Genomic DNA, 25,231 nt, shown 5'->3' with positions numbered 1-25,231 from the left:
AGCCTTTCGTTTGTTTGCATCCTTTTACCTGTGAGCCCCAGCACATCGTCACTTGACAGATCTACCATTCCAAAGAGGAGAAGTCTCCACTTCAGCTGATGAGAGCAGTTTAAATGGAAGATCAGGCTGTTACCTCCAAAACACTGATCATTTGACCTTCGGAAGCAATTTAAATACAACTTTTCAAAATTGACACAACTATGATTTATATTTGTGGTTTGTAAAGTGACCTCAATATCTGAAGTTTTTAGGTATTTATTTATTTGTTTGTTTGTTTGTTTATTTATTTATTTATTTATTTATTTTAAGAGAAAAAACATGAAGTTGGGTGGGTGGAAGTAAGGGATGATTTGGGAGAAGTTGGGGCAGCGGAAAGGCTGTTATTAAAATATATTGTATGGAATCACAATAAAATAAAATAAAATAAAATCATAAAATTTTTAAAACTAGCTTTGCTTAGTGTTGAATAAACAAGCACTATGTGCCTGGCTTGTTCTGTAATTAATATATAGTAATGTCAGATTTTCCTTTCTTTTCTGGCCTTTAGTATCTTTCATATGCTCTTAACCCCTTCTTGATTCCATGACTTTTTATTTTTTAATTATTGTGGGTACATGCTGGATATGCTCTTTCATTAAGTCCCCTAGACAAAATACAGGCTGACTAGTTAAAGTTGGGCATCTGGTAAACAATAAAGACATTTCTACTGTAAGCATATCTAGCACTGTGGCGTCTGCAGGCATATGTGTACACATAATTTGCTAATAAAACAAAAATTTAAAAGGAGCCCTTATGCTGATAAAATCTGGACAGTAGAGACTATACCCACAAATATTCTGTGGAAATGAATGTTTTGTAGAGACCTGTATCAGAGCCCACTCATGCTATATTCTGTAAACTATTTCTCTATAGTTTGTCTATGCCCTGACACTTTCAATAAAACTGAACTTAAAAGTGGTGAATTAATTTGATAGTTAAATCTGAGGACAGTGTGGTTTTCAGACTGTGACATCCATGTTGCTGGCTGCTTTTGTTCAGATTTATAGTGAAAATCAGTAACAAAAGTTAAATAGAGCAAAACAAACAAAAGCCTTGGAAATCTGAAGATTTGGCCAGAATAGAAGCACACAGATAGTTGGAAGCAAGAAATGGGTGGCTGCTGAAAAAAAAAAACCATATTTTTTAATGAGAAAGTATTTTGTGTCAGTCTAACAGGAAAATGGACATGAACATAGCTTAGGTATTGGCCTCACCCAGTTACAAAAGAAAACTCATGGTATGTACTCACTTATAAGCGGATACTAACCCAACCAGCTTGGAATACCTAAGAAACCATCCACATAACCTATGGGCTCAAAAAGAAGGAAGATTAGAATGTGGATGCCTCAGTCCTTCTCAGAAGGGAGAACAAAACAGGGGAGGTAATACAAGGTAAAATAGAGGAACAGGGATTGAAGAAAAGATTTACAGAGACTGCCTCACCTGGAGAACTACTCCATATGCAGCCGCAAAACCCAAACACTATTGCTGATGCCAAGAAGTGTTTACTGGCAGGAACCAAATATGAATGTCTCCTTAGAGGTTCTTCCAGAGTCATATAGATACAGATGAGGATGCTTTCAGCTAACCATCAGGATGAACATGGGGACCCCAATGAAAGAGCTAGAGAAAGGACTGAAGGAGCTGAAAGGTTTGCACCCTCATTCGAAGAACAACATCATTAACCAGCCAAGGCACTGAGTTGTAGGGAGTGATTGGGAGAGGAAGCACCTTCATGGAAGCATGTTGAGGGGGAGGAGGGAGGAGAGTGGGGGGAGATAAAAAAAAAGAGTACAAAAGTTTTAGTTCATTTGAAGGTTTTTGATGGTTTGCTTTGAGAAGACAGTTCAAATGCACCCACAAAGAAGGTCTTGAGATGAACTACCCAGGCACTCAGAGATTCCTGCAGCCAAAGTGGAAAAGAGTGCATAGCTACAGTATAACCTTGGCACCATGCATTTGATTCTGGTTTTCTATTCATGCAGAAAACAAGAGCTCCAGCTTCCATCCATATTTTAAAGGAATGCTGAAAAATCAGATGGTCAGTCTGTGGCAGCTTCTGGATTGCTGCAACACATCCCACACAAAAGTTATGTAGGGCTAGAGAGATGGCTCCATGTTTAAAAGCACTGGTTGTTCTTGCGGAGGAACTGGGTCCCCATTCTCAGCACACAGGTGTCAGCTCACAACTGTTTCCCCAGTTTCCAGAGATGCAATGCCTTCTTCTGCATTCTTCAGGCACTGCGTGAACACGAAGCACAAACACAGGCAAAATACTTAAATACATAAAAGTAAATAACTATATACATATAAAATAATGTAGTCCTGTCATCATAACGTAGTCCAATACAGTTGCTTCACAAAGCTCTCACCTCTAAATACCACTAATATATGAATGTGGGGATTAAAATGTTAATCTTTGAACTCTGAAGGACATTTCCATTCAAATAGCAGTGAAACATAAATGGTCATCATCCTACCTTGCTGTATAAAAGAATAAGTGCTTTTACTAGATAAAGTCATGTGAATACATGGGAAATGTTTATAAACTGCAAATGATGTGCTCTTTCTGTCTCTCTCCCTGTCTATCCACCTCTCTCTTACTCTCTCAGTAAATATATAGAGTCATGTAGCCAGGCTGGCCTTGAACTTCCTAAGTAGAAAAGAATGCCCTTGAACTCTTTATTGCTCTGCTTCATCATGTGAGTGTGTCACCTTGACTGCCTCCGTAATGTTGATTGCTAAGTGAGGGATCGCCAGCGGCTCATGTCATCTTTTTGTCTTTTATGCATCTCTGTGATGAATGTAAATGAGCGCTGTGTTGATCACTAAAGCAGAAATTTTGTGATGTTTGACTTGTCCTTAATCTGTGTTCGAGATTGCTATGGAAATTTCCTGCATTAGGTTAGGTTGGAAGTGCTTCCTCACAGACTCCCCACGGGACCAAAGATCATCTTTGTGGGGACAACCACCAACCCACTTTTTGTTTTATTTATAGGAAATACCAGGAATAGGCCACAGGAAACACAGGAAGAGGTCTGAGATTGACTGCTGCCTTTTCCTAGTGTGAGTGACATTTTTCTATAAGTTGCTGTAAACATGAGGCACTCATCAGTGAGACTTAAGGAAATCAACTGTAGGCTGAAGCTGAACCAGACAAGCCTTGGCCTCCAGGAATTTGATGCAGCAATTTATCTATTTGAATAAGTTCTAAGAAATAAGTGGCTTTCCAGTACAAAGGAATGAACCTTTAGGGTCTTCCCTCAAGTTAATCAGTCTTAATAGGTGTATTTCTTTCAAACTCAATGCCGAGTCAGTTTCTGAAACCTGGACAATTCTCAAATCAGTAAACAAATGAAAGCATCTCCTCCATCAACCACAGAACTTCTTAATGAAGCTCAGGAGACTGGCAGTTCCATTCTTTGGTCTCTTAGGACCCCTGAGGAATTCTCCAAAGGAAAGATCCTCAGGAGATTAGTGAAGAGAGTCACCAGTTAACAGAGAAAATAAACTATCAAAGCTCCTGAAATAGGGTCTTTTTTCCTTCTCCTTTAAGACCAAAGGAGTGAAGTCCCCACATCAGTGGGGACAACAGTAATTTACTTTTTACTTTTAATACCAGAACGCTGAATGTTCTTCATTTTATTAGTCTTAGCTTCCATTGTAAATACCTCCTGGATGTGTGTTTTGTCAACTTGTGTCTGTCTTCAGACTCAGCAGGTTCCAGAACATTGTTAAGATTTCTTCCAGAACCCACCTACTTCTGGTTCTCATTGCCAAGGTCAGACACAGTGACAAATGAGAATAAAATACCAGGTGTGTTTTTCACGTTTGCTCTTTCCCCTCTACCATTGTCAATATGTGATTTCTTCTAGAGACTCTCCTGTCCATTGGTCTTTTATCTTACCATGCCTCTTTGCTGTGGTAATGGGCTGAGGAACATGAAATCTAGCAGTGGCATAAAAATAGTCGTCACTATGTGAAACACTCTCATGTTAAAAGACATAGGAAGTGGAATGACGTGGAAGGTGGCAATTAGCAAGGAAATAGATATTGAGACAGTAGCAAGTAATGTTTTCCAACTAATACAGACCAAAAAAATAGGATTGGTGCTAATAATAAATATATACTTCTCTGGAAATAAAAGACATGAGCAGGGCTGTATTGACACCAGAAGCATTTAAGACATGCACTTCATAGAAGAAGGTAGACAGCAAATGTTATGCAAAGTCTAATTCTGTTGTGCAAAATTGACATGGCATGGAACCATGTAAGGTTATACAAAAATAAAATCCCAGAGAGAACTAAACAAGAAGAAAGAAAGAAACCATGGGAAGGAGGGAAGGAGGGAGGGAGGAAGAAAGGAATAATCTTGATTACCTACAGGCCAGCGTATATGGAGAATAAAACTAACTTTTCTGTTTTCACATCCCTACTGCTTGGGAACATTTGTAATTTAAAAGTGTAGTTGTATTTTTCCAACACACATTTTTTAAACACATGCTTAAGGCCATCTTTAAAACCTAGAATAAAATAAAATAAAATACAATAATATTGAACTAAATATATCTGTTGCTCTTACTACAGTTGATGCAAGGAACTGAGTGAAGGAAAGTTTGGGATTTTCTAACTGAAGATTTTGAAAAACAGTGCAAAGTCCTTTTCTTTCTAGAGTGGGCTACCAACTTATAAGATAATGCTTTTCTAATCATTGGAAGCACCAAAGCAGACTTTAGGGGACTATATATAAAGAATTCTGTGTTTTGAAAATGACATTCTAACTCTCGGGTTCAATGACTCAGTCGTACTTGGTAGACTCAAAACCTCCAACTACATTGTTTTCTTTTTAAAATTCTGGCTTCCAATAGGGAAGTCTTGGTGGCTGAAATGAGTGGGATTAGCCGCTTGCTCAGAATTGGATTTTTCAGTCTAGGAAGAAAGTTATTTCTGTAGAAGAATTTCTTTAAAACATCTTAGAAGTTGGGAGTGAGATTTTCCTCCCCCCCAAAAAAAAATTGGTACAGAAATGTACATAAAATGTTGCTTCATTGATGGTTAGCACACCACAGAAGGAAGCTGGGAAGCTGCACTGGCTGTTGTGATCCAGCTGCCCCTGTGTGCCCTCATCTGTTCCTTCCATTGTGAGGAGCTATCGTTTTCCTGGTTAGAAAGAATTAAGGAAAGGCTAAAATTTATATGCTCCACCTGGTCTTTCTAGAAGTTAGCTTATTTTAGCTTCCCAGTTACAAAAATAAAAAATCTTTTACCTCATCTAAAAAAAAAAAAAAAAATGTATGATGAGTCCTGGTTACACAGGGACAGTTAAAAGCTAGTCCATTAGACTCTTTCATCTCCAAATAAAACAAATATATATTTGGGAAGATAATATATGTATTATTAAACTGCTTTGCACTGTTTTTAAAAACCTTCAGTGAGGAAATTCCAAAATCTTCTTTATTCAGCTCCTTGGATCACATTGTATTAAGAGTAACAGAGATATTTAGTTCAATATAATTTTTTAAATTTTATTCTAGTTTTTAAAGATGTCCTTAGGCATCGTTCTCATTTTTTTGTGGTTCTTTAACACCTGTGATGAGTATCTCGCTGCTTTAGTCTCCCCCATCACTGCTCAGAAAGTTATCATTTTACTAATTACAGACTTAAGTGACTGATGATAATTCTGTCTGGCTTGCTGCTCATAGACCCTAACCCACCCACACATTGTGCCTTCAACTGTTTCTTCTCTGAGATAAGTTCCCTCACCTGTTCTCATCTTTTTTTATTGGGCCCCTCTGCCATCAAATGATATATTTTGACTGAGAAGAAATATTCAGCAATTTTAGTTTTAGATTTCTATAGAGATAATTAAGTATAAGAGTCTGGATTATATAGATGTCATTTAAAATGTAATGTGGGAGATTCTGAGTGAATTTTCTTCATTTAACTTTTATTTATATTGTTGAATGTTTACTTTCTTTTGGTAAAAGAATATTTTATATTAATTTTTAAATCAATGTATAATTACATCATTTCCTCTTTTTCCCTTTCCTCTTCCAAACCTCTCCACGTCTCCCTAGTTATAACTTACAAATGCATAACCTCTTCCCCCTCCACCATCGGTTAACATTGTTAAACATACATGCAAAAATGCTGTTGAGCCTGTTTATTGAATCATGTATGTATACACTCACATTTTCATTATTTTTTGTTTTGTAAATTGTAGTCTGCGATCTTCCTATGTATCAAATTTTCCATATTTGCTCTCTTTAGCTATGAACTGACCACATGGCTCCCATCAGATACATATGTCATAATTATTTTAATTATCAATTAATTACTAATTCACACTGTTTCTGGCCTTGGTTATCATAATTAAAAGAATTACTAGTTCTTTGTACATGCATCCTGACACATATATATGACACATTTATAAGTTCCTAAAACTACATCATTGGAGGCGGAAATATTAATTTAAGGAATGTTTGCATAGGTTATCACTAACCTGATTTTCTCAGCTCTTTATGTTGTAGAATTTTTCTGGTTTTCCAGATTATTTCTTGTTTTTCATTTCTTCACAATGTAATTTCATTAGTAGAGAAAGAGGGAAATACATATATTTTTCCAGTGAAAATGATGCCATCTTATTTATCATTTATGTTATGATCATTGATATTTCTTGGATAGTTGTGATATAAAAGAAATCACCCTAGTTTTAGAATGAAATGGTTGCATTAATTTGAGCAAATCACAAAGACTTTGGTGTCATAGTTTTCTTACTGAAATATAGGAATTACAAATAAACCAATACATAGGGTGTTTTAATGTTGAAAACATGTGAAAAAACTTAAATTGCTACAAGGGACTGCTTATCCTTACTCAATTATTTTTTAACATAAGCAACTTTTGATTCTAAATTACCCCTCAGTGAGCAAATAGAAGTTAAAATATTGGTTTCCCCATAGCTGTGTACTGTATAATCATGAAGAAATTAGAAAAGATAGCTTACTGTAGTGAGACCAGCTACCTGTGAAATTTATATGTAAAACCACAAGCTGGAAAAGGGATGGAGATGCACACAATCCAGCAAAATAAGTTGCTGGGCAACAGGAGCTTGATTGGCAGGTCATATCTAGCACTGAGAAGAGGCTCTGAGGTAAAGGAGGCATCTGTCAATATTGAAGAAAGAGGGCAATAGTCTTTGTTTTAAAAATGTAATAGGGAAGAGTCAGGCTTGCAAATGCTGAATGGTCTGTGGCAATGTGTTCATGAAGCAGGCAAGTGCATGAGAGAGTACAAACATTTGTAAGGTGCTGGGGCAGCCGGCATTCCTTTTTTACACCAGCACAGAAATGCAATCCTTATGAAGACAATAAAAATAATCTATTTTAAACATATTCTAGGTAACAAGTTTTGCGATTATTCTCTAAGCAAAAATGCCTTTCGAATTTATGTCTTGTCTGCTTCTCTTGACTACTGCCCTCTTCTACTTAATGTCCATCTTACCAGGAAATCTGTTCCGCATTTTACACATAAACTTTTATGCATTAAATCATTTTCTCATTATGTCTATCTTTGACTATTAGATGGACAGCTGCCCTTGCTAACTCTATATCTACCTAGAGACAGAACCATTACCAATTCTTCTTAAGCATCCCCTGCTTAAAGTGAGCACCAATATATCCTAAGTGATTGAGTCAAACCTGTCATTTCTGTCTGGACGATGATGAGAAGAAACCACACGGTGGTAATTGAGTTTGTTTTCCAAGGTTTCTCCAGCTTTCAGGAATACAAGTTTACTCTCTTTATGGTATTTGTGACCTTGTACCTGCTAACCCTGACTGGCAATGCCATTATCATGATAATTATCGGTATTGATCGTCACCTTCATACTCCCATGTACTTCTTTCTTAGTATGCTTTCCACTTCAGAGACAGTGTACACATTGGTCATCGTGCCAAGGATGCTTGCCAGTCTTGTGGGTTCAAGCCAATCCATTTCTTTGGCTGGCTGTGCTACCCAGATGTTCTTTTTTATCACTTTGGCCATCAACAACTGCTTTCTGCTTACAGCTATGGGATATGACCGTTACGTAGCTATCTGTAACCCACTGCGGTACATGGTTATCATGAACAAGAGGGTGTGTGCCCAGCTAGTATGGGGGTCCTGCAGCATCGGGCTGCTTGTGGCCATAATTCAAATTGCATCCATTTTCAGGGCACCTTTCTGTGACAGAGAAGTAGCCCACTATTTCTGTGACATCCGCCCAGTTATGAAACTGTCCTGTGCCGATACCACTCTACATGACATAGTTAACTTTATCATCAGCTCACTAGTTATTGTGTTACCCATGGGCCTGGTTTTCATCTCTTACATACTCATCATCTCCGCCATCCTCAAGATTGCTTCTGCTGAAGGTCGGAAGAAGGCCTTTGCCACCTGTGCCTCCCACCTCACTGTGGTCATCATCCACTATGGCTGTGCCTCCATTGCCTACCTCAAGCCTAAATCAGAGAACACCAGGGATCAGGACCAGCTGATCTCAGTAACTTACACTGTGCTTACTCCTCTCCTTAACCCTGTGGTATATACCTTGAGAAACAAAGAAGTCAAGGATGCCATTTACCGTGCTATTGGGAAAAAACCTCTTGCCTAGGATATGTGGCTATTTGGAATACAATGGATTCACTTTATTTATCTGCAGTTTTAATTAATCATGCTCAAATTTGGTCTGAGAATATAAATAGAATATTTTTAGGAACATTTATTTATTTAATGTATATGAGTGCTCTATCTGCATGTACACCTGTGTGGCAGAAGAGGGCATCAGATCCCATTATAGATGGTTTGAGCCACCATGTGGTTGCTGGGGATTGAACTCAGTACCTCTCAAAGAGTCAGTGCTATTAACCACAGAGCCATTTCTCTAGCCCTAGAATAGTTTTAAGACAAACATTTCTTTAGTTTAAAATTATTTACCTTTATAAGTAACAGGATGAAATCTAGTATGACCCCAATCCATCTTACCAGGAACGTGAATCATCCCTTCCTCTGCTGTATTCATATTGTACATGCTACCCCACTGATACTGTATTGTATCAGTATTGTGAGAAAAAATGCAGACAACACTCACATAACTTTTTATTACAATATATTATTATAACTGTCCTATTGTTTCATTACAGTTTATTGTCTTTTCATATGTGTAGGTATGTACTATTCATGTGTGTGAATGCAAGTTTAAATGTATGTTGATATATGTGAGCATAATCATACATGTGTGTATGTGCATGTTAATTTGTAAGGTTGATATTAGGAATCTTTCTTGGTCACTTTTCTACCTTATTTTAAGGTGGAGTCTCTCCACCAAGCTCAGAGTTTATAAGTACAGCAAATCTCTTAAACCAGATTTGCTCTGGGGATTGATTCCCTGTATCTACCACTTGAAGATGAAATTAGAGGTGAGTGCCCTATTCTCCTGACTTTCATAGGTGTCTTGGGGATTGAACTGTAGTCCTCACAATTGTATAAAAAGTGCTTTATCCACTGAGGATTTTCATATTATTAGCTCTTGTGCTAATCTCTATGTATGCCTAATTTATAAGTCAAATTGTATCATAAACATGTACAATTTGGAGAAACAGTATATATAAGGTTTAGAGCCTATATGCTTCCATTTTAGTCACTGATGGAAGGTCATGAAACATATCTCCCATGGATAAGGAAAAAATACTATGTAGTCAGTCACAGCCTGGATGTGCTTTTCCTTTTCTATTGAAAAAATATTTTTTATAATATATAACCTGATCACTCTTGCCCCCTATCACAACTCCTCCCAGATAATTCTCCCTTCCGCACCAACAACTCCACCCTCTCTATCTCTTTAAACAAGCACACAAAAATAAAATAGGCAAATGGGAAAACAAGAAGCATGTGTACACACACACACACACACACACACACACATACACACACACACCTCTTGCAAAAGGACAAGAACAGAAACCAAGAAACCAAAATATAAAAGCAAAAGGTTTGGATATTTTTTTGAAAGCTCAAAACGATTTTTTCCCCTATCATTCCTCTCATCCTCAGAGGAAATTACAAGGTATGATGGTGAGGTTACATTAAAGAGTGACTCGAATATACTAGAGGTTGGTTCATATTTTTATTTTGAACTTATTTTCTTTTAACTGAAACTTAAAAATGTTCTGTGGTGTGAGAGACTGAGCCCTGTGTTGTGCACATGCTAGGCAAATGCCCTCGCATCAGCTCCACTCCCTTCTCACTTTTATCATTCTTCTGCTGTATCTCTCACTGGTCTCCCAGGTCACTATCACATGCAGCTCACAAATGGGGAAATGGGTTCGAATCATCAGCAAGGATTGAATTCATTATTACCAGTTCATTGATGGCAGAAAAGTGGGTTGCATGGTGCCTATCTGAATGCTGGGTTGAAAGATCACCATAAATGTCAGACAGATATCGAGTACTATAATCTGTATGAGGACACGGCTGATGTCCAGTCCTGCTAGAAACAATTGAAGCTCCCTCTCCTTTCTTTTTTTGGGAAGTGATGGGAGTGGCAGACACAGATTGACCTACAGAAATATTATCACATATAAACGAGATCTGTAAATATTTTCTTCAATTTTTCTAGTCTCAATAGAGCCAGTCAACTAGGGAGTCCGAATCACCAGCATGCTCAGTGTTATTAAGCAACATATCCGCATTCAGTTCAGAACTTCACCACGTTCTGAGGAGTAACACAGGGATGTCTGAAGAAAGGTGGTTCTGTAGTTAAATATGTCAATGCTATACATTAACTCACTCCTGATGCTGCTGAAATGGAAATTAGCCCTTAATTTTTATTCTCCTCTTTGTAGAACATAATCCAATACTCATATTTTGTCTTTATGAGGATACACTTTATGATACACTTATGAGGATATTCTTTGCTACACTGACATTATTTTGCATGAATTTTTAAATGTTTGCTTTAAACCAATGATTCTTAACTTTGGGTCATGATCTCTTTGGGGTCAAATGACAGAAGGTGCATATCAGATATCCTGCATGTAAGATACTTACATTATGATTCATAACAGGAGCAAAATTACAGTTATAAAAGTAGCAAGGAAAATATTTTATGGTTGTGGGTCACTGCAACTAGAGGAACTGTAGTATTAAAGTCACAACATCATGAAGCTTGAGGATTTTAACTTCAAACATTTTTCTACACAAAAATCTGAGAGTTCCCTAACCTCTCGGCTAGTGCTTTACACATGGGAAGGTTAATTTCATATGTGAGAAAGACTTAAAGGAACTGTTTAGCCTGGTCAAGAGACTGAATGGGTGAGATGTTTTGTGATCCATTCAGAGTTGAAGGGGAAATCTGTGTCTCTTTTTCAAGAATCCCACTGAAGATGCAAAGGAAGCATTCTTCATCTTAAGCCTGGGGCCTCTGTGTCTCTAGTGATCCTGTGAGAGACAGTTATGTTTTACGATTTCATTACTGTGCCTAAGAGATCCACAAAGCAAAAATGCCTCAAACCTGTAAGGCCCTTGCCAGAGGACATGTACTTCCTGAACTGGTTAGAAGCCACACGGTTTGCTCTCCTAAACAGTTTTGTTTTGTTTTGTTTTGACTCAATTACACAGGATATATTTGGACATAGATAGGGAGGGGGATGGGTGGGAAAAACATCAAGATATATGCTTGCCCATGATTGGACCTGATGGGAAATACCTTGGCCTTATGGGTTTGCCTTTATAATTAACCTCTGCAAAATGTGATTCATTGCCATTTGCTAGAAACCCTGGAATGGTCCTGGCCAGACTCCATGATCCCGACCAGTATTTAATTAAAGCTTGTTTCAAGTGTGGCTCAAAAATTGTGGAGCTGGTCTCTTATGGTTCTCAGGTTTAACAGTAGGAAGGGCTAGAAGGGACAAATATGATTTTCCTAGAACAGCTACTTCCCAGGAAAGCTGAAAGTGAGTGTGCAGAGGGACTTCCAGCACAGCTGGTCTTTGTCTATTTGGAGGTTTCCCTAAGCATACCTTTGCAATCATCTTTGATTCTTTTCTGGGTAGGTAATGGGCATTTTCTCAGCCTAGCTCCTGAGAAATCCTCTTTTGAAACGCTTTTTTGGAGACAGTCTGTTCCTGAAAACCTCTCCCAGCAGCCACATTGTGCTCACAGGTTTCTGAATTTGAGCACATAGAACCATCAGAGGATCTCTTCCAGTCACACAGAATCATACAAGACGGGCGCTCAGTTGTGAGAGGAGTGCATTCCCCTAGTTCCTCTGGTTTGATGCTGTAGACAATTATGGTACGATTCACCCCAGTTATTGCAACCATAAATAACATATAATAACAATTCTCATTTCTTTGCTTTTTAATGCAATGCACATTATCATTGTAACAGAACCAAAAGCAGACTTAAATTTCAGAGAGCAATTAGCTTAAATCCATATTAATGGCTTAGTCACCACATAGCCACTGTCTTCATGAATAAGAGTTTGCCAGTTTATAAGGTTGCTGTTACAGCTGTCATGCGCCTCTTCTAGGGGGACTATATGGTCCCACAAGGAAACATCCCATATCTCCCCAACAAAGGATTGTTTTATATCAAAATTTCCCCCATAAGAATCCTGCTCTTGTCCTAGAATAATCTTTGGCTCACTCCCCACAGTGTACCCCTTCTTCAAGCCTTTTCTTCCCAGTGACTTTCCATTCAGCCTGAATTCTACAATCCCAGAGGCAGATTCCCAGCTCACACAGATATGGACTGGATCATAAGGACTTGTTTGTGCTTTGAAAATGACTCCTGAATCCCCAATATAGAACATGTATTCTCCTATCTTTTCCACAAAGAGAAGAATCTCATTGGCTGTGGTTCTTGTGCTGTAGGAGAAGATGCTGTAAGGGCGGGTCAGGTCTGTGAAGGCCTTCAGACACAGGGTGAAGTTTTGCAGTGACTTCTTCACCTGTGGTATTAGGGACACATAGGCAGTGGAGGATTCCTGAGGGAAAATAAATGCCTTTCCCTTCATATCTGTGGAGAAAACAGAAACAGCAAGACAAACATCCTATCAACTCTGATGTTTGATTGGTTCTTTTTGTGACCCTAGAGCTGCTAGACCCTGGCAGAACATGTACAACACATTGGACCACACAGAGGTTCCATGATGGTTTGAGTTCAGCAATAGTAAATAGCTATACACTGTTAAAGGCAGACCTGAAAGAAGTGGTCCATGACTGTGGTCTCAGCAAAGGAGAGGTGGGGGCCCCCTGCACTATGTAGTGAGTTCAAGGACAACCTGAACTACGAGGACCTGTCTACAACAAATAAACAAAAGCAAAACTAATAACAAGCAGATGGATTTGAGTTCAGCTCATCTACTACAAAATTAAAGATTCCCTTTATCGACTCTACATCGATCTTCTTTGACATAGTACCTAGAGCAACGACGTTCCCATGACAGAAAATTAAATGTGACTGAAACATTGCAAGGTATAAACCCTGAGATAATTCATATTCTCTCAGCAATGACCCAATCGTGTTATTTCGTCCAGAGCCCTGTAGCTAGGGTTAATAATCCTGGACCTTGTTATGATAGACCATAAGAATCATGTAAATTACTTTGGTCCAGACCATGATACTGCTGGACCTCACCTTCACTCTCTCCTGCAGTTCCTATGTTCAATAAAGACCTGTTTTCCAGGGAAGCAACAAGATCAAGGGATTATTCACTGTGGATTTATCTTGTCTTAAGATACATGCAAAAAGATGAAGCTAAAAATCATTATAGAATGATTCTTTCCTGTTTCAGAAAAGTAAATTTAACAAATGCTGCAGTTTTTGAAAATAAACTGAATCAGAGGATACATGGCCTAGAAACATTATAAAGTCTTGAATTGAGTTAGTTTTGCTTCATAGTAGGAAATGGGAAAACAGCATGAATTCTATTTCCTAACATGCAAGGACTTCTTAAGTAATGCTTACACTCTGGACCCCTGGAGAATTGAAATGGAACAGTTCCTAAACAGAGGGCTAGCTCAAAGGTATGAGAGAGGGGTGTACGTGGTAGGTGGGGGGCAAGCTAAATTCCTGTCAACACAACAGAGCCCAGAAGATTGGAGTGTAAACCATGTATTTATGCCCTGTGATCAATTATCTCCCTGTTTGTAACCTTGTCAGTATCCAAACGTAAAGCAAAATATCATAGTTAGGCTGAAATAACTCATAACCCCCTCTGACAGCAATGCTGCCATGTAGAGAAATGAGTGTCAAGTTTTCTTACTGGCAGCAGCAAGAGAAAAAAAAATAAAGCTGTCAAAACAGGAAAGTGGCTTCTTTGGTAATAAAAAGCTAGTTTTGTAACATGCATCACAAAGTTCATTCTTCCCTTAATTGGCCTCAGCACCATTTATTAGGTGGGTATTACTTGTATCCCCATTGTATTGGTGAAGAGAGGAAACTCCAAGTTCTACCACTTCACCACAGTCGTTCAATTATTCAATTATTTGGGGAAGATGAGTTTCTGGTTTAAAGTCCAAATCCCTTCCAAGAGTTTTTCTTTCCTTTTATACTACCTCAATTAAGTGTTTAAAAAGAATGGGAGAGTAAACATCTCCTTTACGTGTGTGTGTGTGTGTGTGTGTGTGTGTGTGTGTGTGTGTGTGTGTGTGTGTGAAGAATCATTCACTGCTTGTGTGTTCCTGATTTTGTAGATGAGAAAGTTACTGCAGAACTTCACCCTGTATCTAAAGGCCTTCTTAGACTCACTTGCCCTTACAGCATCTTTTCTTATCTTCTTGTTCTCTGTAATGGGAGGTCAAGGTGCTCTCATGAGGGAAGCTAATCCCATTCTTCTTTCTTGAACTCAGAGACATCTTTACACTCTAGTATAGTAAGGTATACCCTTAATCGTCAACAATGTGGCTTTTAAAATGTTTTTTAATTCTCTTCTCTTTGGATAAAAGCTGAATCACTGGCAAGGAATGGGGACACGGTGGGAAGATTTCTAAAATCTGATTATGAAAAGGTTAAGGCTTCTGAACTAGACATTCCTCCCATCTACATGTGGCAGGCTGTTTTGTAGAAAGGGCCTCAATGACAGGAAGTTGAGAGTGGTCTACAGTCAACAGAAATGAAGAACTCGGATTCCCTGACAAGCCTCCTGAAATGAGCCATTAACCATACAAGTAAGCTTGAGAGCAGACCACCTCCTGTAAAACCTCCAGACAACACTACAACTTTGGTTAAAAGACTACAATCCCAAAGACCTGTGCTTAGAATCGGGAGCTAGGACATTGTCTGTTTTCTGTTGTAAAAGAGTCATGAGACCATAAACGATCACTCTTTCAAGCTGCTAATTTCAGGTCATATATAGAGTAAGTAACTTTAACACCCCATTCTCTCACAGTTTCCTGAGAACGGCAGCAGCAAAAGGTGTTGGAACCCCTATGTTCAGGATGTGAAAAATGTTCCACCAGGGCTCAGGACCTACCTGATTGTGATACACTTCCTGAAAGAATAGAGAGAAGCAGGGTGCCCACAAGAAGCCTCTCCATTGTGCTCTTCTTGGACAACTCCAGTACTGGCAGATCAGCAACGCTTGTCTCCGTGGTGAAACTTCTGCTTTTTAGCTCTTATATTGGACTCATAGGGACAGCACCCTTGTTTTCACAAAAGAAAGCAAAGCTATAAAAGGTTAATATTAACTGAGACAAAGCTATAAAAGGTTAATATTAACTGAACAATACATTGTTTTAAAACCAATGTGTTAATCACCTCATAGAGTGAAAAAATCTTATAAACATTAACCATACAAATGGAAGACTTATGATAAAGACTTTAAGTCACTAAAAAGGAAAAGAAAAAAATCAGAAGATGGAAAGATCTTCCATGCTCATGGACTGGTAGGATTAATACAGTAAAAATGTTCATTCTCTCAAAACCAATCTATAGGCTCAATGCAGTCCGCATCAAAATTCCAACACAATTCTTCACATAACTTGAAAGAATGATTTTTAGGTTCATATGAAAACACAAATTACCCAAGATAGCTAAAACACTTTCTGTGTAATAAAATAACCACTGGAGGTGTCACCATTCCCAATCTCAAATTATAGAGAACTATAGTGTAAAAACAGCATGGCGTTGGGACAAAGGCCACGTGTGGATCAATAGATTAGAATTGAGGACTCAGATATAAGTAAATGTACCAATATACACCTGATATTTTTACCTTGGAGGCCAGTAATACATATTGGAAAATGGCAGCATCTTTAACAAATGTGACTGTAATCTGGCTGGGTCTATGTAAAACAATCTAAATAGATACATTCTTATCACTCTACACAAAACACAACTCTAAATGGATCAAAGACCTCAACATTAAACCAGATACCCTGAGCCTGATGGAAGTGAAGATGGAGAATAGCCTTGAACTTATTGGCGCAGGAGAAGACTTCCTGAACTGAATGCAGCAACAGCACAAGCACTAAGATCAACAATTAGTAAATGGGACCTAATGCAACTGAAAAGCTTCTCCAAAGCAAAGAACATCAAACAAATCCACAAGTTACAGAATGGAAAAAGATTTTCGAGAACTCCACACCCAATAAAGGACTAATATCCAAAATGTTTAAAGAACTCAAGAAACTAGATACCAAAAAAATTGAATAATCCAATTTAAAATTGGGGTACAGATCTAAACAAAGGATTCTCAAGAGAGGAATTGCAAATGACCGAGAAACCAAGAAATGTGCAAGTCTTTTAGCCACTTGAGAAATGCAAATCAAAACTACTTTGAGATTCAGTCTTACACCTGTCAGAATGACTAAGACCAATCACACGTGACAACACCTGTTGGTGAAGATGTGGAGCAAGGGAAACACTCCTGCATTAGAGTTAGGAGTAAAAATTTGTGAAACCACTCTGGAAATCAATATGGCAGTTTCATAAAACATTGGGAATCAATCTGTGTCAAGACCCAGCTATAACATGCTTGCCCATATACCCAAGGGATGCTTCATCCTACCACAGAGATATTTGCTTCACCCAGTTCACAGCTCCTCTGTTCATAAGAGTGACAAAATTGGAAACAACCTACATGTCCCTCAACAAAAGAATGGATAAAGAAAATGTGTGTAAAAGGAATTAATCATTCTTACTAGCCCGTATGAAAGGCATACAATCTGTGTGTTTAATTTATAAACCATAAGCCTATATTCGGCAAGTTTTGAGCTCTTCTAACGTATTTTCCAGCCATATGTTTCCTGTTGATGTTTTTCCTGGCTATGTGCTCATGGTCCCTTTTATTTCATGGCAGCCTTCTCCCTGTTATATGTCTTTTTTTCTTCTTCTTGATTGTCTTGTAACAATTTTCTCCTTTAACTGACCAATCACAGGCTCTAGCCTCTTACTGACCAGTTAAATTGAGGAGCAAAGTATATATACATAGCATCACTTGGTGTGTGTGAGGATCTGCTAATCAAGCTGATCTTTCAGCAGGTATTAGGAGCCAGGATTTAGCATTTAAATACAAGTAACACCAGACCAACCCCCTACAAATGTGGTACACTTATACAATGAGGTATTATTCAAGTAGTAAAAAATAAAATCGTGAAACCTACAAGTAAATTAAAAATAATCATCCTGAGTAAGGCAAACTAGACCCATAAATACTAGCTTATATGTAGATATTGGCTGTTAAGTCAATAATTACCAAGATACAATCCAGAGAACCACAAGGGTTAGGCATAGAGTAAGGGACTGGGGAGCACACATAGATCTCATTGAGAAAGGAAAATAGAACAGTTATGGATGCTGGGAGTGGGGGGCAAGGAGCTAAAACAGGAAGATAAAGTCAGAAGTAAGGAAGTGGGGGTGAAGGAGGAAATAGAAGAGAAACGATTAAAATTAAGGACTATTTGAGGAGTGCTGTAGAAACTCATATGGTAACAGCTTCTTAAAGTATATCCTTATACGAAGGTGATCTTAATGAAACAGCCAAATAATGGAGGGTACAAAGCCGCAAGTGATCATATCTTGTCAGCAAATGAAATTTGTTTCTGGTACCAGGATTGGATTATATCAAATAAGTTTTTTTGCCAAATGGATTCCATAGTCATCCTCAAGCACTATAGCCCAATGTCTATATTAGAGTTTTCTAGCCACAAACTGAGAGTAAGGCATACTGATCATAGACTGAAACCTCTAAGCCCACGAGACACAATAGAGCTTCCCTGTTTTTAAGTTGATCAAATAAGGTATTTTGTTATACTAAAGGAAAGTCAGACTAATCATAGTCCTGTTGCTTGGACTATAAGATAAATAAACTTGTAGAACATCTATAAAACCCTTCTCCAGTCTTTCTTTATGGTGTGGGGTGTAACTCCTCAAGGGCCTTAACTCATTCAGATGATGGTGGTATTACACAGATATGCAGCAAGAGTCGCCACATTCTCTGTAAAAGACCTCCTTGAGTTTGAGAGATAAGATTGTGGCTTGTATATGTCTAGAATCAAGCCACCACCAATAACATATGGGTTCAAGTACGATATCTCCGAAGTTGAATATTTTGAGCCTTCCTCAAGACAGGAAAACAATTTCTGAGAATAAAACTATACTTAAATTCAATGCCTACTCCAGCTATGCCATGACCTCAATATATGATTTATAAACCTGACTATTTATATTTCATTGAAATATGTGTTTACTTGTTTACAACAAAACCATTGAAAATTTCATTATTTGGTAGTTTCTTTGTCACTTTTCACATAGTTTAAGACTTTGAAGCCCGGAACACATAGGCCAGGTACATTTTTTTTTCTCCAGTTCAATCTCTTGATTCCATCACTGGGATTGAACATATAATAAGAACTCTAAAAGTATTTGTGGAATGAATGTCTGTTGCATTTCTCAGTGAATGAAAAGAGCTAAAGAAAATTGTATGTGTTTTAGGTTGTGCTAACAAAAGCCCTGAGAGTCTGGTGATCAGTTTTCACTTCATTATGAGTGTCGTGAACCACATTGAAAGTCAGTTTTAAAAAAACAATACTATTTATTTATTCACAAATCTGCTGTTGGTGATTTGAACTTTACCTCTTTTGTGTTCACTGAGGTGGGTGATTAGTGTGTGTGCTGGTTGGTACAAAGCAATAGCAAACGAGTGAGAAGTAGAGTGGTTGAGCTGCAACACATATGATTCCTGTTTTGTGTTATTTCAGATTAACCTAAAATCAATCTGGCTCTCTCTGTCTCTTTTAATCCAAAACTATATTCATACCAGCAAATTAAAAGAAAAACCAATTTTAGAAATAATTTTACAGCATGTTTTTGTATAGTACAGAATAAATAAGCTATCATGTTATTCTATCCCAATATGTTATAATTAAAGGTTAGGTTACAAGCTAGTTTTATTGTTCTTTAATAATGATCCATAAAACATATTTTAAAAGATAAATCTGAGTTATTTCCATTAAATAAATGTTTCATAGTATTGAATGAACTTTAAATTAGTTATAAAAGAAAGGACATAATTTATAGATTCACTTAATGTTTTGCAGATCACATTTAACTTGGCGTTGGCATTGTGTGTATTAAATAAGTGAAGATAAAAGATATTTTGCTATATCATAGAGGCACAAAACAAGCTTCAATTATTTTGATTTCTTTGTTGATATTAGAGCTTTAAAATGCAACTTACAAAAACTCTTATGATTAGTTTCTAAATCTTTGTTATAGCTAAGATCTAGAGACCTTCCCAGAAGCTACATAGTACTTATAAGATATAGATATTTCTGACAGTAAGTATGAATAGTCTTAAAATAAGATATTTGCATATATTTAAAATAATGGCATATATCTATGTAGGAATATGTACAAAGCTGTGCACAGGCAAAGGAATAATCCATCTATATTCATTTTAGTGGTTTACCTGAGGAAGGCAAAAATTTTAACAGTTTTTTAAGTCATAAGTAAATGTTCCCACTCATAAAAAAACAAGCAGAGGTGTGAGTATGGTAGGTGTGGAATTAGATACAAGGCAGCCAAGAAATGTGGTGGTTGCATCTTGGTGGCTGTGTTTCTTGGCTAAGTAGAAGGAACAGAAAAGACCACAGCTGTACTAGGGTAGCCAACTCTTAATTACCAAGAACCCTCTCCAGCCCACACAGCTTTGGAGCTGTGTTTAGGCTTTTCCTGCTATATCAGAAGCTAAAGCGTCAGGAATCTTTCTTTCCTAGATGCCATACTTACATACCTGTGAAAGAGCTGCATCCATAAAAGACCCTATCTTCTCTACACTATAATTCGCATTGTGGTTTCCAAACTGTTTTTTCTCACCTTCCACACTCACTTCTACCACCTGTGGATGCTTTTTAAGATCTTGGAAATAAGTACTTTAAAAGAAGATCAGATTTGTCATAAATTTCAGAGAGAAGAAAAGATCCCCTTTGCCATGGAATCCAAAGAGTTGTTCTTCTCCTTTGGACCAGTTCACCCCAGTAACTCTCTAGAGGATACTATTTTTGGGTTGTTAATAAGTCTTTGCTTAAACCTTTTATGTTAACAGGCTGAATTTTTTCCATCAAAAACTTGAAGTCAAGGAGGAACCTTCATTTGATACAAAATCAATTAAGACAAATGTATCATAGCAAATACTTGTTATCTAATATATAATTTGGTAGCTTTATCTTTTGCACATTTAAACTTTTGGTAATTGTTATGTTTACTTTTAAAGATAATTTTTGTGTCAGTTTTCTAAGGTTTCATTCTTATTTCCTCATTAACTTATCCAAGTTCAATATGAGTGTTCCTTTGATCCATAACTTAATCAATGATTTATTTCATGTGTATATAATGGGAAAACTATATGTGACTAAGAACAAAAAGAATACAATTGTCTATATCGCCACCCATTTAGCAATACCCACAAGTGCCTTGAGCCATGGGGCAGATATTTCAGATTTCTACTGACTTACAGCCCTGCTCAGATAATGTGCAATTGAAGAGCTTTTGTAGGTTCAATTCTTAACAAGGTCAAGTGAGTATTGCCATTGCTTCCATTTCAAGCAGACAGGTAAACCATGGACAATGTCAATCTTCTCTTAAGCTGTCAGTCTTCCATGTTCCCACATCGTCCCAAGATCTGGAAAGTCAGATCCTAAATATTAGAGATACCAAGGAAAGTATGTACTGTCTACTCTCTGGTCTGACATGCTATTCTGTCTTCATATACAGAGATGTAAAAAGACACGGCATAATTTTATTTTTTTTAAACTTGGTTTCTGTGCACTGCTTAGTGATGATGGGTGGCAAATGAACCTCTGCCTGGGATCTCTCATCCTTTGTTCATAGGGAGAAGTAATATTCAAAGTTGTCGAGAGAATTCAAGAGAAAGAGGAGAGATAAACTACATTGATGCTTATGAAGGAAGAATTAGAGTCTGGATGGGAAGGGGAAGTGGAAAAATGAAGGAAATGCCTTTGAACATCAGAGATTGTTAAGACCAGAGGAAAGAAACTGTTTTAGGTGTTGGGTAGGAATATCATTGCTTCTTATTAAGAGATTGAAGTGGTGTGAGACTTGTGTGCTGGAGGGAAAGACTCTTCAAAGCAAACAGCCTTCACTGATCTCTTTCTAACTGTGTGATCTTCAGGGTCTTACACACTCCTGTGAGCCCATGCTTCCTTTTTTTGTAAAATAGAAATGAAATAACCAATTAAAAACCTGTTATAAATATTGAATGTTATTTACTACAAAGTTGCATCATTTAAATGCTATAAAAATATTAGGAGTTAAAATAAAAATGTTCTTTTTTAAAATTAAAAAAAATTCTACCACCTGCTCAGAAATGATTGGTGTATCTTTCCTCAGGGTAGATTTCTCAAATCAACAGCATTTTCTTCAAGTGTGATTTCAAACTAAATCACAAACCTGAACAGAAACAATTAGCAGCATAGGAAAATACTTGGAATGTTCTAAAAATCATATTCATGATAGGAAAAGGCCATGGAGCATCTTTAATGTTGAGGATAACCTTACAAATCTTATCATGACTAATATTGGTAATTGGGTATAAATATGTGAAAGAATGAAATTGGAAATAATCATTTATCATACACAAAAATCAACTCAATACTGATTAAAGATTTCAATGTAAGGACCAATAATATTAGACACCAAGAACTAAAAATTTCTTTTTCCCCAAATTGGTGCAGGCAACTGAACTCAGACTGTCAGATTTTGAAGCATGTGACTATTTTTGCTGAGCCATCTCACCATCCTGTAGTACTTTTGCTAAATAAAATATTTACATATAAAAATGCAACATGATCTCACATATAAAATCATTTTAAAAAATAAAATATAGAAACAGAGAGTAGTTGTCAAGGAGAGACAGGAAATGAAAAAGTTTTGAACAAGGTGTACAAAATCGAACCACATAAGCTACTAAGACTGCAGGCTGATATATAAAAGGGCAGTATTTTTAATGTAATGACTACAAGGAGTAAAAGTAGCCTATTATAGATTCTATATTGTTTATTTAAAGTTTACTAGAGAACAGGTTGATTTCTGGTTTCTACATGTACTCATATAGACCTGTATGCTCACAGGAGCACACACATATTGCATTTAACACACCCACCCACCCAACCAACCACCCACCCACTCCCGCACACACACACATAGGAAAAGGAGAAAAACTTATCTCAAAAAATATTTCTATGTTTATCTCAGCTTAGGGAAACCAAGCTTCATTCAACAAACCTGCAATCCTAGCACTTTGGAGGCTGAATTGGGAAGATCAAGAATGTAGCTGCCTTTGGGTGACACAGAAACATTTATTTCAAAAACAAAATCTGAATATCCTTCATTTAGAAGATAACATTTTGGTTTAGTAAATTACAGGTAAATGTATATTGTGATCATATTTGACCCAAAAAAGGTTTTATTTATTCCTTAAATCAAAATGAAGACAGATGAATGTGCATTGACTATCGCCTGCCTTTGCTTAAAGAATGGGTTTATTAGAGTTGAGCCTCACCATTAGGTTAAACTATTGATGTTATCTTCTTTTCTTGCTAGAAGATGACCAAGAATTGACATCATGATGACACATTAAAGTATGACATCCATCAACTGATGTTTTACTTCCTATTTCCTCTCTTTAAAAAAGGTGATGAAGTCTGAAAAAAATCCACTCATAGTTTGACATAAATAATCAGCTCCAAATTTATTTGTAATTAGTCGCATTCCATCACCCAGGTAGTATTTTATAACTAGAAGATAAATGGCACAGACACCAGGTGTGGGAGAAAGAAAGAACAGATGGAATTCTTCACACTTTGTTTATTAAACTCAATAAACCAACCAGTTTTAGTGTTCCAGGAATTGAGCTGATACACTCAAACAAGTAAGACAAGATGTTACCTCAGGATATCCTTACTTCCTTATCATATGTAAAGAGGAGAACACACAACTGTAAATCCTATGTAAACTTCACTATATAACATAATAAATAAGACATTAACATATGCTCAATATCTTAAGTTTACAGTATAATTTCTTTATCTTATCTCTCCTCTATGGGTATTATTTATGTGTTCTGGTTCTAGAGAAATCTTAAACAGCAGCCTCACTCATGGGTCAAGCCTCTTGTACCGCACTGGAGCAGAGCAATAGATTCCTTTTATGTCCACATAACACTAAAGAACTCAGTCTACATGCTTGGCACAGCTATTGCAAGTCTATCTAACATATTCTTGCTTCAGTCCCTGAGCACCAGCAGGAGACAAAACTTAGTCCCCCAGAACTAGTTGTCAAGAGACCCGGATCAAAAAGAGAACTTCAGTTGAGAAGATCTGGGTCACCCTGGGATAGGAGCAAGGTCTTCTATGGCAATGTGCCAGAGACAAGCTTTTGCTGGGGCAATTTGGTATTAGTTTTGGAGAGTTATCATTTCCCCCTTAAAGGAGACATTTTCACCTACACTGGAAGTTTCCTCAGATTATAGTGAATTTTCTTGCAACATTTTTTTAATGGTGTTATTTTAAATTTGTAAGAAAGTTATGGGAATCGTAGCAAAATGTCTTCCCAGATGCTGTAATTTTTGCTGTGGTAAATATATCTAATATGAAGTTTAGTTTTAGGTGAAGTTTACATCAGTGGTAGGAAAGCTATTCACAATGTTGTGTAAGCATCTTGTCCACTGCCATGACAATTCCATCCTCAAACAGAAACAGTGTACCTCCTGAATGCTAGGCTAGCTCTCTCACATTTGCCCAAGTCACTGACAGCCATTTTCCTAATTTTTCTCTTTCCTGTCTCTACTTTTCTATTCTCAGATTTCATATAAATGTTCCCTAAATTATGTTCTTTTGATGTGTGACTGGTTTCACTTAGCATATGATTTTAAGTGGCTTTGGTTTTAGATATACATTTTAATATATATCATATTTCTTTTCTTTTTAAGAATAGCCTCTATTCCATGAAGTCTGTATACCACATTTCTGGTATTTTTTTTTCTTTTCTTTAAACCATATTTATGTATGTATATAAAATATATTTATATATTACATCCCAAATGCTGCCCCTCCTGGTGTGCCCTCTGAGGGTTCCTTTCTGCATAACCCCTTCCCTTCACCTCTGAGAGGGTGCCTCCTCTAGATATCTTCCTATATATACCACATTTCGATCCATTATTTCACCTGCTAATGGACATTTGGGCTGGTTTTTAATTTTCTTATTTATTTTTGTGTATGTGTCTGTATGAGAGAGAGACAGAGAGACAGAGAAACAGAGTTAAAGTTTCAGAAGGCTTTTGTGAATTGTGGGTGTTCAAGTCAATGTCAAATGTTAATGTTTATGGACACACACACACACACACACACATAGATGTCCCAATGCCATAGGGTGTTTTGCCACTCCTTAAATGCCCTCCTATAATACATGAGAGTTTTTAATCTTGGTAAAGCCCAATGTTTCTATTTTCTCTTTTATTGCATGCACATTTGGTGTATATCCTAAAAATCCCTGCCAAATATAGAGTGCTGAAATTTCTTCCAGTGTCCAATTTTAAGAGTCGTGCAGTTTTAGCTCTTATATTTGGGCCTTTGATGCATTTGGGGTTCATTTTAATATGACTATCTATATCTTCTTTCCATTGATATAA

At 37.1% G+C, this 25,231-nt stretch overlaps 2 protein-coding genes across 2 annotated transcripts in view; one reads left to right on the top strand and one right to left on the bottom strand.

Moving 5' to 3' along the window:
* The window catches only part of LOC308428719 (olfactory receptor 5V1-like), a gene marked incomplete at both ends in the record, with an annotated part of 44,928 nt that extends 36,236 nt beyond the window's left edge, over positions 1-8,692 (top strand). Inside the window, one exon of the mRNA XM_080927297.1 lies at positions 7,734-8,692. Coding sequence (XP_080783423.1) covers positions 7,734-8,692 — 959 coding nt within the window. The remainder of the gene's footprint in view (positions 1-7,733) is intronic.
* A 3,813-nt stretch (positions 8,693-12,505) lies between these two features.
* Positions 12,506-15,620, bottom strand: LOC308428635 (mucosal pentraxin-like; the record flags this gene model as incomplete). The annotated part of the gene is made up of 2 exons (XM_080927183.1): positions 12,506-13,098; positions 15,557-15,620. 2 exons carry the CDS (start codon positions 15,618-15,620, stop codon positions 12,506-12,508), a joined length of 657 nt encoding a protein of 218 aa, XP_080783309.1.
* Between the last annotated feature and the right edge of the window lie 9,611 nt (positions 15,621-25,231).

Source organism: Micromys minutus, assembly GCF_963924665.1.
Source record: "Micromys minutus genome assembly, chromosome: 1".
Classification (NCBI taxonomy): domain Eukaryota; kingdom Metazoa; phylum Chordata; class Mammalia; order Rodentia; family Muridae; genus Micromys; species Micromys minutus.
This window is presented reverse-complemented; position numbering and strand designations above follow the sequence as displayed.